At 44.6% G+C, this 10,940-nt stretch overlaps 1 protein-coding gene across 1 annotated transcript in view; it reads right to left on the reverse strand.

Moving 5' to 3' along the window:
* ACADM (acyl-CoA dehydrogenase medium chain) overlaps positions 1-6,743 on the reverse strand; it is a 45,260-nt gene extending 38,517 nt beyond the window's left edge. Inside the window, exon 1 of the mRNA XM_073593719.1 lies at positions 6,587-6,743. Within this exon, the coding sequence (XP_073449820.1) occupies positions 6,587-6,610 (24 nt within the window). The 5' untranslated portion in view covers positions 6,611-6,743. The remainder of the gene's footprint in view (positions 1-6,586) is intronic.
* Between the last annotated feature and the right edge of the window lie 4,197 nt (positions 6,744-10,940).

Raw genomic sequence — 10,940 nt, forward strand, 5'->3', positions numbered from 1 at the left:
TGCCCTGTGTTTGGCTCCATCCATCTTCCCATCAACTCTGACCAGCTTCCCTGTCCCTGCTGAAGAAAAGCATCCCCACAACATGATGCTGCCACCACCATGTTTCACAGTGGGGATGGTTTGTTCAGGGTGATGTGCAGTGTTAGTTTTCCGTCACACATAGCGTTTTGCTTTTAGGCCAAAAAGTTAAATTTTGGTCTCATCTGACCAGAGCACCTTCTTCCACATGTTTGCTGTTTCCCCCACATGGCTTCTTGTAAACTGCAAATGGGACTTCTTATGGCTTTCTTTCAGCAATGTCTTTCTTCTTGCCACTCTTCCATAAAGGCCAGATTTGTGGAGCGAATGACTAATAGTTGTCCTGTGGACAGATTCTCCCACCTGAGCTGTGGATCTCTGCAGCTCCTCCAGAGTTACCATGGGCCTCTTGGCTGCTTCTCAAATTAATGCTCTCCTTGCCCGGCCTGTCAGTTTAGGTGGACGGCCAAGTCTTGGTAGGTTTGCAGTTGTGCCATACTCTTTCCATCTTCGGATGATGGATGGAACAGTGCTCCGTGAGAAGTTCAAAGCTTGGGATATTTTTTTTTATAACCTAACCCTGCTTTAAACTTCTCCACAACTTTATTCCTGACCTGTCTGGTGTGTTCCTTGGCCTTCATAATGCTGTCTGTTCATTAAGGTTCTCTAACAAACCTCTGAGGGCTACACAGAATAGCTGTATTTATACGGAAATAAAATTACACACAGGTTGACTCTATTTACTAACTAGGTGACTTCTGAAGGCAATTGGTTCCACTAGATTTTAGTTAGGGGTATCAGAGTAAAGGGGGCTGAATACAAATGTACACTAGGGTTGTCCCGATACCGATACTAGTATCGGTATCGGCACCGATACCGAGCATTTGCCCAAGTACTTGTACTCGGGTAAATGCTCCCGATGCTTCCCCCGATACCTAGAAGACAGCTGTGATCGGCGCGTGGGGGAGTTACAAGATTCTCCCCCAGCGGCTTTCGTGACATACAGCGGTGATCGGTCACCGCTGACTGTCACTGCATCCTCCTCCATGCCCCCTCCTTTCCTCTGTCCCCCTCCGCTGTCCCCCTCCGTTCCGCCGTTCCTCTCTCCTTCTATGTGCCTCTCCGCTGTCCCCCTCCGTTCCTCTCTCCTTCTCTGTCCCCCTCCGTTCTGCTGTCCCCCTCTCCTTCTCTTTCCCCTTCGTTGTGCTGTCCTCCTCCTCCTTCCTTTGTGAATGGATAGAGTCAGCTGACTCTGTCCATTCACATAACTGAAACATTGTAATCTCCTGTGATTACGATGTGTCAGTTTATGAATGGAGAGGAGCCGCTGTCTTCTCTACATTCATTCTCAGTACAGCTGAGGCTGCAGAGAAAGGGACTGGGGAATCTCTATCCTCTGTCTCTTTCTCTGTCTCAACGGGGAGATATCAGAGGTCTGTTAAGACCCCTGATATCTCACCAAAGCCCCCCAACAGGGCTGATTAAAAAAAATAACAAAAAAAAAAAAAAAACCACACACACGCACATTGCAATAAAGAATAAAAAAAAAATATTTTAAAAAATAAAAATTGTAAATAAAAAAACAAAAAAAAAAACAAAAAACACACACACACACATACACCGTTCACCCCCTCCCCCCCCCCCTCCCAAAAAAAAAGAAAACACTGTTAAAAAAAAAAACAAAAACACTGTCACGTGACATTAAAAAAAAGTATCGGTAATCGGCGAGTACTTGAAAAAAAAGTATCAGTACTTGTACTCCTAAAAAAGTGGTATCGGGACAACCCTAATGCACACCACACTTTTCACATATTTATTTGTAAAATGTTTTGAAAACCATTTATCATTTTACTTCCACTACACAATTATGTTCCACTTTGTGTTGGTCTATCACATAAAATCCCAATAAAATACATTTACGTTTTTAGTTGCATGACAACTTTTTCAAGGCACTATAATATAGATAGAGCTATATATCTATATACACACACACACACTGGAGTCTTCCTTTAGCCTTGGTTTACATTGCTGCGACTTGTGACACAAAGCTGCGTGACAAGTCAAAACACATTTATTTTCCAGGTTGCCATCTTAATTAGAATGAGTTCACACTGGTGTGATACAAACACCGCATGTGATTCCCATAGGAATCACACCGTATTCCTGTTCACATCATGTGATGTCAGTGTGTGGCTGAAATGACAACGCATGGGTGTTGACTCGGTTTCGGGATGTCGTTAGGATTTTACAGGTACAATGCACATGTATTTACAATGAAAAAGTGCCTGTATTATTGTTTTGCACAGGAGCCTGCAAAGCTTTGCACCAGCAATTCTGCAGACTCTTCCTCCAGCTCCCCGTCTGTACCGAGGTACATAGTACAAAAGGTGGAGTCAGGGCTGTTGTTAGCCATCTCTGGGCCCTGTACAGCAAAGCCGACAGGAATAGTGAACCAAGCCTAACAGGCGGCTCCAGCCACATGAACAAATCACTCATTCATGCAACCAGAATACCTGTGAGAATGAGCCCTTACTTTTTTTTATTTTTTATTTTTTATTTTTTGCAATTTTGTTTTTTTGGGTTTCCTTTCCTTTTTTTTTTTTTTTTTTTTTTTATCATCAACAGCCCTGTGGGGTTGGTGAATTATCAGGGGTATAAACAGACACTCAACGTCTAAGGCTGGGTTCACACATATGCGTTTTTACATCTGAGTGTGACTGGCTTTAAATGGAGCCACGGTGCCGTTTTGAAAAGGGTCCTGTGTGCTTTTGGGTCCGGTTCAGGTGCGAATTCAGGTATTTAAAAAAAAAAAAAAAATCTCACCTGAACTGGTGAACACAAATACACCGGACTGCAAACCAGAGCCGCATATGTGTCTCAAACCTCAAACTTGAAAAAGAGATTGAGGACAGATTCCTCGTTCCTTTCTCTGCGGCCCCAGCTCACTCTGTACAGAAAGCATTGTAAACACAGGGAGGGCCACAAGGGGATTGGTTACAGTAATTGCACTCACTCCTGTTGCTCTGGCCACCCCCCCGCCCCCCCGTTGGATTTTTGGAGCTTAGGCCCTGTACAGGAGGGCAGGTGCTAACCCCCTCATCAGCGGCCCTGGGTGGAATCAGCCTTTAAATATCACCTGCTGTATCTCAAGTTCCACTTCAATTTCAGTCTCTGTGCCTTTACAGAAAGCTCTGTGAGGTCCTTCTAGTATTTGTGTCACATAACAGAAAGATTGGATTATTCTGTATTTTGCAGGATACTTGGATTCGGAGTGGCAAAGCCCTCTATACAGAATATATATATAGAGTCCATATGAAGAACAGGTTGTCATCTGACTTTGTCCCCAAGTGAGAAAATAATGCCTGGAATGTGTTCCTGGCAGAGATATGAGGCGTCACTCGATCGGTGACTTGGACGTTGCCTCGCTGACCTTTACTCTAGTAACGTGTATGGATAACATTCCTGGTGTGTGTACCGAGGAGCCACCTCCACCATCTGTACAACCACCTCCACTATATAAACAGTGCTGATTCTCCATCGGTAATACAGGTCTGCTCTGCCGGGGTCTCCATCTTTGGTCATGTGACCATCGTCCTCCTTCCGTGTGATAAATATAAATTAAGTCATCAGTAAATGGCTACAGGAACCGTTTATATTCCACCTTCCCCAGCTCCTCCCTCGCCCCGTCATCAACATGCTATTCAAATGTTACAAACCCTAGTTTTAGACCCAGTGACATCATCTCTGAGTCTCTGTGCTTTTCTATGCAATGCCAACAGATCATGGCTGATGGGAGGGGCCAGCAGGGTGCTGTACATAGCTTCCCAAAAACATTGCAGCACCCTTTGCCTCAGTACTATTCTCAAGAGGTCCCAGCACTGATGCAAGCAGCGGGCTGGATCTGGGGGAGGAGTTATACAAATATGAAAATGCTTTGATGGATAGAGGTCATGTTGGAGGAGTAGGCGTTCCTAGTCAGACTGTATTTACATGAAGACCGCCCCTTAAGTAACCCCCACATGAGATGATGAGCCTCCATAATTAAAAGAACTTAAAAGGAGTTGTAAAGGCAGAAGGTTTTTATCTTAATGCATCAAGATAAAAAGTCTTCTGTGTGCATCGGCCCCCCAAATACTTACCTGAGCCTCCTCTCTATCCAGCGAAGTCCATGAGTGTCTCGGCCGCCTGGGACTCTATCTCATGATTGCTGAGACACAGCAATGATGCCATTGGCTTCCACTGCTGTCAATCAAATTCAGTTAGCCATTCAGGAGGAGGGGGGTGGGGGGGGGGGGGGTCGAACCGCAGCTCTGTGTCTGAATGGATACAGGGAGCTGCGGCTCATGTGCCGCCATAGCAAACTGCTTGCTGTGGGGGGCGCTCAGCAGGAGGGAGGGGCCAGGAACTACAGCCAGGCACCCGAGAAGAGGTGGATCCGGGCTGCACTGTGCAAAACCAACTGCACAGAGACGGTAAGTATAGCATGTTTATTATTTTAATAGAAAAAAAAACACAAAAAAAATTTTACAATGAAGGGGACGGGCCAGGAAGCTAGATGATACTGGATGTCCTCCAGTCAGACTGTGACTGGCTGCAACATTTAATGCATATTAGATTATAAGCTCTAAGAAGCAGGGCCCTCTGATCCCTACTGTATTAAAGTGTATTGTATTTGCACCGTCTACCCTCAAGTTGTAAAGCGCTGTGTAAACTGTTGGCGCTATATAAATCCCTGTATAAAAATAATCTAAGAATATTTTGAGAAGCTCACAGTGTGCGGTGAAATCAGAGGAAGCCATTTTAGACCAGGAGAGGAGCCGCTACAACTGTGCAAGACTGAAAGGAAGTCTGGAGTTCAGCTTTAGGCCCCTTTCACACTTGTGCGACTTTTTCTGCGACTTTGCACATCAGAGTTGCATGACAAGTTGTACCCCCATGATAACCATATATATCTGAGCGACTTCAAGTCTCACAGACTTCAAAAGTAGTCCCTGCACTACTTTGGTCTGACTTTAATGCGAGTTGAGGTCCATAGACTTCGAGTTTACACAGACATTCCTTGAAATCGAGGCAAAGTCACGGCGTAATAACGTGACTTTCAAGTTGTGGCAGTGTGAAAGGGGTCTGCGAGAAAGCTTTGAAAACTTGTGCCTTCCCTTGCCCATGAACTACAAGACCCAGCATACCCTCTAAGGTCAGGAGTGCAGTTCCTTGGCATCTGCAGACCAGAGGGTGCATATGTTTAACCACTTCAATACCGGGCACTTATACACCTTCCTGCCCAGACCAATTTTCAGCTTTCAGCGCTGTCGCAGTTTGAATGACAATTGCGCATCCATCACTGTACCCAAACTACATTTTTATCATTTTGTTCCCACAAATAGAGATTTCTTTTGGTGGTATTTGATCACCTCTGCGGTTTTTATTTTTTGCTAAACAAATAAAAAAAGACCAAAAATTTTGAAAAAAATAAAAGTTTTGCTTTTGTTTCTGTTAAAAAAATTTGCCAATAAGCAAGTTTTCCCTTTCACTGATGGGCACTGATAATGCGGCACTGACAGGCACTAATACAGGGGCACCAATGAGTGGGCACTGATATGCAGCATTGATAGGCGGCACTGATGGGCACTCATGGGTGGCACTGGTTGGCGACACTAATGGGCACTGAAAGGCAGCACTGATGGGCACTGATACGTGACACTGATACGCAGCACTGGCAGTGGTAGGCATTGGAGTGGGCACAGATTGGCAGCTGCCTGGGCACAGGGGTCAGTCATAGATAAACACAGGAAGGGCTCCAGTCGTCCAGTACCGCCAATCACCGCCGTGATTGGCTGTCACGTGGTCCGAAAACTCCCGATCGCAACGAGCGATAGCGAGATTTCGGTTAGGCGACAGCAACTGTGGTGGGCGCGTGCTCTCGGCACCGGTGTATATAGGCAGCAATTCACACAAATGTTGAGGACCAGGCGCAGAGAGGCCGCATAATTGCGTACGGCCGGCGCCAAGGGGGGTTAAACAAAAAGACGCACGTTCTGGTATCCTATGAGAAACATTTTCGTTTGTCCCTTCAGATGATTTGGGATGAAGTGTTGTGATTGGCTCTGCAGAGCTGCGTACTAACAATCGGATTATCGGACGATCGCTCCGAAAGCGCTACTTTTCGGTTGATTTTCTCATCGTGTGTTCGAGAAAGAAGTGTGCTTTTTTTTTTTGCACAACAGGTTAGGGCAGCCCGCCCGCCCGACAAGTGACAAGCGCACCGCAGGCGCTCCAGCGCCTTTTTGGGTTGCGGCGCTTAGCACGCATTTTGGCGCGTTTATCATGCATTTGGTCGCGTTCAAAAATTGGATGAAAGGTTTAGCACTGGGAAACACTTTTTGAAAGGTAAATAGTGCATTTTATATACAACTATATAGATCAGACCAAAATGAGGGACAAATGAGGAGGAATGAGGGACAGAGGGACATTGCTCCAAATCAGGGACAATTGGGAGTTATGCACAAGGGAGTCTCTGTGAAGAAACAAACAAGAAAGGTGTGTTCTCCTCCCCCATTCCCCAGCTTACCCTTGTCATCCTGAGGGCAGACATGACTCCAGATTCCACTCAGCAACAGAGGACCTTCACTGACGTCGTAGCCAGCTGACGTGAATTCCGGGTCACGTGTCTGGAATCTATGAATTCCATAAGCCTCTTCTCCGTCACTTAGAAATGTCATCATTGTCCTCAGCGGCCATCTTGGTTTCTGGCAGCGCAGAGACTTCTTTTTTTTTTTTTTTGCTGCCCCCTAGAGGACACGAGGAATAGTGCACTGTACTTGGGAGATGGGGTTGATGTCCTGCTCTGTGGTCACTGTGGGGGTTGTAAGAGTTTTAAAGAAAAATTCTGGGCTTTGTAAAGTTTTTTCTTTTTTTTTTTCTTTTAGATGTATTAAAGTGATGTGGTCAAAAGAAAAAAAAATAACACAGAAGTGTAAATGGAGCTTGTGTCTGTGAATTTATTCCACTTCCTGTTGCTTGGACATTTATAGCACTAGAGAGCGGATGAAGGTTCTGGATTCCCTTACCAATATGTATATAATGTGGGTGCCATTTACAATGTATTAAAAAATATAAATATGTGGCGCTAGTCTAAATTAGCCGCTCATCATATCTCACCAAAGAAATCTCAATGTTTCCTTAATGCACAACAAATAATGATATCTTCTCCCATTAGGGGGCAGCTAAAACAGCCAAAATATTAAATACTAATGAACATAACATAATCCTCACATTAAATCATCCTATAAATAATGAGTTCCTCAATCAGACTAAGTAAAGAAATGTGGCCAAAAATATTAAGTGGTACTGATGGGAATTCAACAATGGTTCCTCAAGCTGTGTCATGAATTGTGCTAAATTTTCCTCACCATGATGCGTAAGAATAAAATTACAAAATAAATAAATAAATATAATGCTGATGAATAAATAACATGCAATAATGAATAACAAAATGTGCAAATCAATATCACATAAGTGTACAGAAAGTGATCAAGTGCATAAAAGTGACAGTAGTGCAGAGCTGTGCATATATAAAAATCAGATTCCGAACTGCACTCCAACAATATATATATATAACACCTCTTCCACATGAAAAAAATCCTTGAAATCTGAAAAAATGTGACATAAACTGTGATCAAGTCCAAAAATAGTAATGCTTCATGCAGTGTATTTTGAAATGTCCAGCCAGATGGTTAATAATCACATGCCAATAACGTGACTTGGTGCTGGATTCATTCACTTGACAAAACTGGTGCAGCACACAGGTGTTTCCCCCAGCCTCTCACCTTAAGCAGCGGCCCCCACTGGGCCAAGTCAGGCAGATAATTAATGTTTAGCTGTGAGGGATGATGATCCAGCAGCTGTCCCCTTCCTCCAAAGGATGTGCGTGGGTCAGATTCTCACTAACTAATCACCAGCGCTCTCACCGACCCCAAAATGATAATGAAGAAGGAGATGCTTCCATAGTGAAGTAATTTCAAAGCAAGTTTATTGTAAAAACTTAGTAACTTACATGTATAAACGAAACTGTCAGCAGAAGTGAACAGCAGAGACAATACAAGCTTCCGGGTACGGCCGTCCCCTGGAAGCGTCGGCACCTGGCTCCTCCTACCCTGACGCGTTGCGTCACACCACGTGACTTTATCAAAGGGTTTGAGGAGTCCGGTGCCTGTTAGCCGACTTATAGCAGCGCCGCCGTCATGGCAACGCTGTCAACATAGTTTACGTCCGGTTATGTGTGTGTGTTTAAAACCCGCTCTTCTGCATACAAGTAACATAACATTATCGGTGCTACTTCATACATAGTTGATGGAAGTAAACAATTCACCGATAATGGTATGATAATGGTATGAAGTAGCACCGATAATGTTATGTTACTTGTATGCAGAAGAGCGGGTTTTAAACACACACACATAACCGGACGTAAACTATGTTGACAGCGTTGCCATGACGGCGGCGCTACTATAAGTCGGCTAACAGGCACCGGACTCCTCAAACCATTTGATAAAGTCACGTGGTGTGACGCAACGCGTCAGGGTAGGAGGAGCCAGGTGCCGACGCTTCCAGGGGACGGCCGTACCCGGAAGCTTGTATTGTCTCTGCTGTTCACTTCTGCTGACAGTTTCGTTTATACATGTAAGTTACTATGTTTTTACAATAAACTTGCTTTGAAATTACTTCACTATGGAAGCATCTCCTTCTTCATTATCATTTTGGGGTCGGTGAGAGCGCTGGTGATTAGTTAGTGAGAATCTGACCCACGCACATCCTTTGGAGGAAGGGGACAGCTGCTGGATCATCATCCCTCACAGCTAAACATTAATTATCTGCCTGACTTGGCCCAGTGGGGGCCGCTGCTTAAGGTGAGAGGCTGGGGGAAACACCTGTGTGCTGCACCAGTTTTGTCAAGTGAATGAATCCAGCACCAAGTCACGTTATTGGCATGTGATTATTAACCATCTGGCTGGACATTTCAAAATACACTGCATGAAGCATTACTATTTTTGGACTTGATCACAGTTTATGTCACATTTTTTCAGATTTCAAGGATTTTTTTCATGTGGAAGAGGTGTTATATATATATATTGTTGGAGTGCAGTTCGGAATCTGATTTTTATATATGCACAGCTCTGCACTACTGTCACTTTTATGCACTTGATCACTTTCTGTACACTTATGTGATATTGATTTGCACATTTTGTTATTCATTATTGCATGTTATTTATTCATCAGCATTATATTTATTTATTTATTTTGTAATTTTATTCTTACGCATCATGGTGAGGAAAATTTAGCACAATTCATGACACAGCTTGAGGAACCATTGTTGAATTCCCATCAGTACCACTTAATATTTTTGGCCACATTTCTTTACTTAGTCTGATTGAGGAACTCATTATTTATAGGATGATTTAATGTGAGGATTATGTTATGTTCATTAGTATTTAATATTTTGGCTGTTTTAGCTGCCCCCTAATGGGAGAAGATATCATTATTTGTTGTGCATTAAGGAAACATTGAGATTTCTTTGGTGAGATATGATGAGCGGCTAATTTAGACTAGCGCCACATATTTATATTTTTTATTACGTTACTCCTTAGGGTGGGTGAGACCACCTCTTATGTTGGCAGCTTCTCTAATTTTTGTACCCTTGATCTGTTGAGAACGTGGTTGTGCGCATTAGTTTTCTATTATTTCTATTTACAATGTATTGATACCCGCAACGGTTCGCAGAGGGCAATGTAAACTGCCTGCGGGGGAGATGCGATGCGGGAACCGATGCTGTAATCTCGCTGGTTCCCACATCGCACAAATGTGAACCGAGGCTGAATGTAACAGTTTTGAGAAACAATTAAATTGATGGGTTTCGTAGCGACACCCCGAGTATGAAAGGGGTTAAAGCCAGGGCTTTTTTTCAGCGGTAACGCGGGGTAACGCAGTTCCGGCACCTTCACCACTGAATGTATGTAATGGCAAGGAGTGCTGGGTTGTGCTACAGTGTCTATTGATGCTGGCAGCTGATGGATTTATTGTTGCTGGAGGGGATCTATTTCTGCAGAAGGGTTGATTGCTGCTGGGGAGGTCTATTGTTGCCGGTGGGGTATCTATTGTTGCTGGGGTGGGTCTTATGTTGCTGGGGGGGGTCATTTGTCGCTGGGAGGGATCTTATTTTGAGGGAGCAGTCTATTATACTTGGCTGCTAGAGGGTCTATTATTGCTGGGTGGTATTTTGTTGTAGGTGGTCCATTGTTGCAGGGGGGGGGGGATCTATTGTTGCTGGGGGGTCTATTGTTGTTGGCTGTGGGGGGTCTATTTTACTGCTTTTCTTGTTATTAATAACAAATTCCATCCAAATTACTTAGTACCACAAATGTTACTTGGTTCTGTATTCTCTAAAAGGTGCAGTGCTGGGAGGTGGGTAGGGGGTGGAACCAAGGACTGGTGCTCACAGGTAGGTAGGGGCAAAGACAATGGGTAACTCCCAAAAGGGGGAGTTCCTGCACCTATTCTCTGAGAAAAAAAGCCCTATTTAGGAAATTCCATTTCCGAACACAAAGGCAGCTACCGAACACTCCAATCAGTCGAACAAGAAACCCATACGAATAATTCATAGTTGCCAACTGTCCCGGATTTCCCGGGACATTCCTGGGACTTACACTCCATTCCCAAATTTTTTGTGTCCCAGGAAATGTCCCGAAAAATCCGGTTTTTGATTTTTCCCGCCGCCCGCCGCCGCTAGAGGTCTGCGGCCGGCGGAGACATTGTCTCCGCCAGCCGCCATCTTGAAGAAGCTCAGGAAGACGGCTGGGGGGGCTAGACGGAGCTCCTCCGTCGCCGCCCACCCTCTGCCCCGCCTCACTCCGCCCACCCTCCGCCCCGCT

Source organism: Aquarana catesbeiana, linkage group LG07 (assembly GCF_042186555.1).
Source record: "Aquarana catesbeiana isolate 2022-GZ linkage group LG07, ASM4218655v1, whole genome shotgun sequence".
Lineage (NCBI taxonomy): Eukaryota > Metazoa > Chordata > Amphibia > Anura > Ranidae > Aquarana > Aquarana catesbeiana.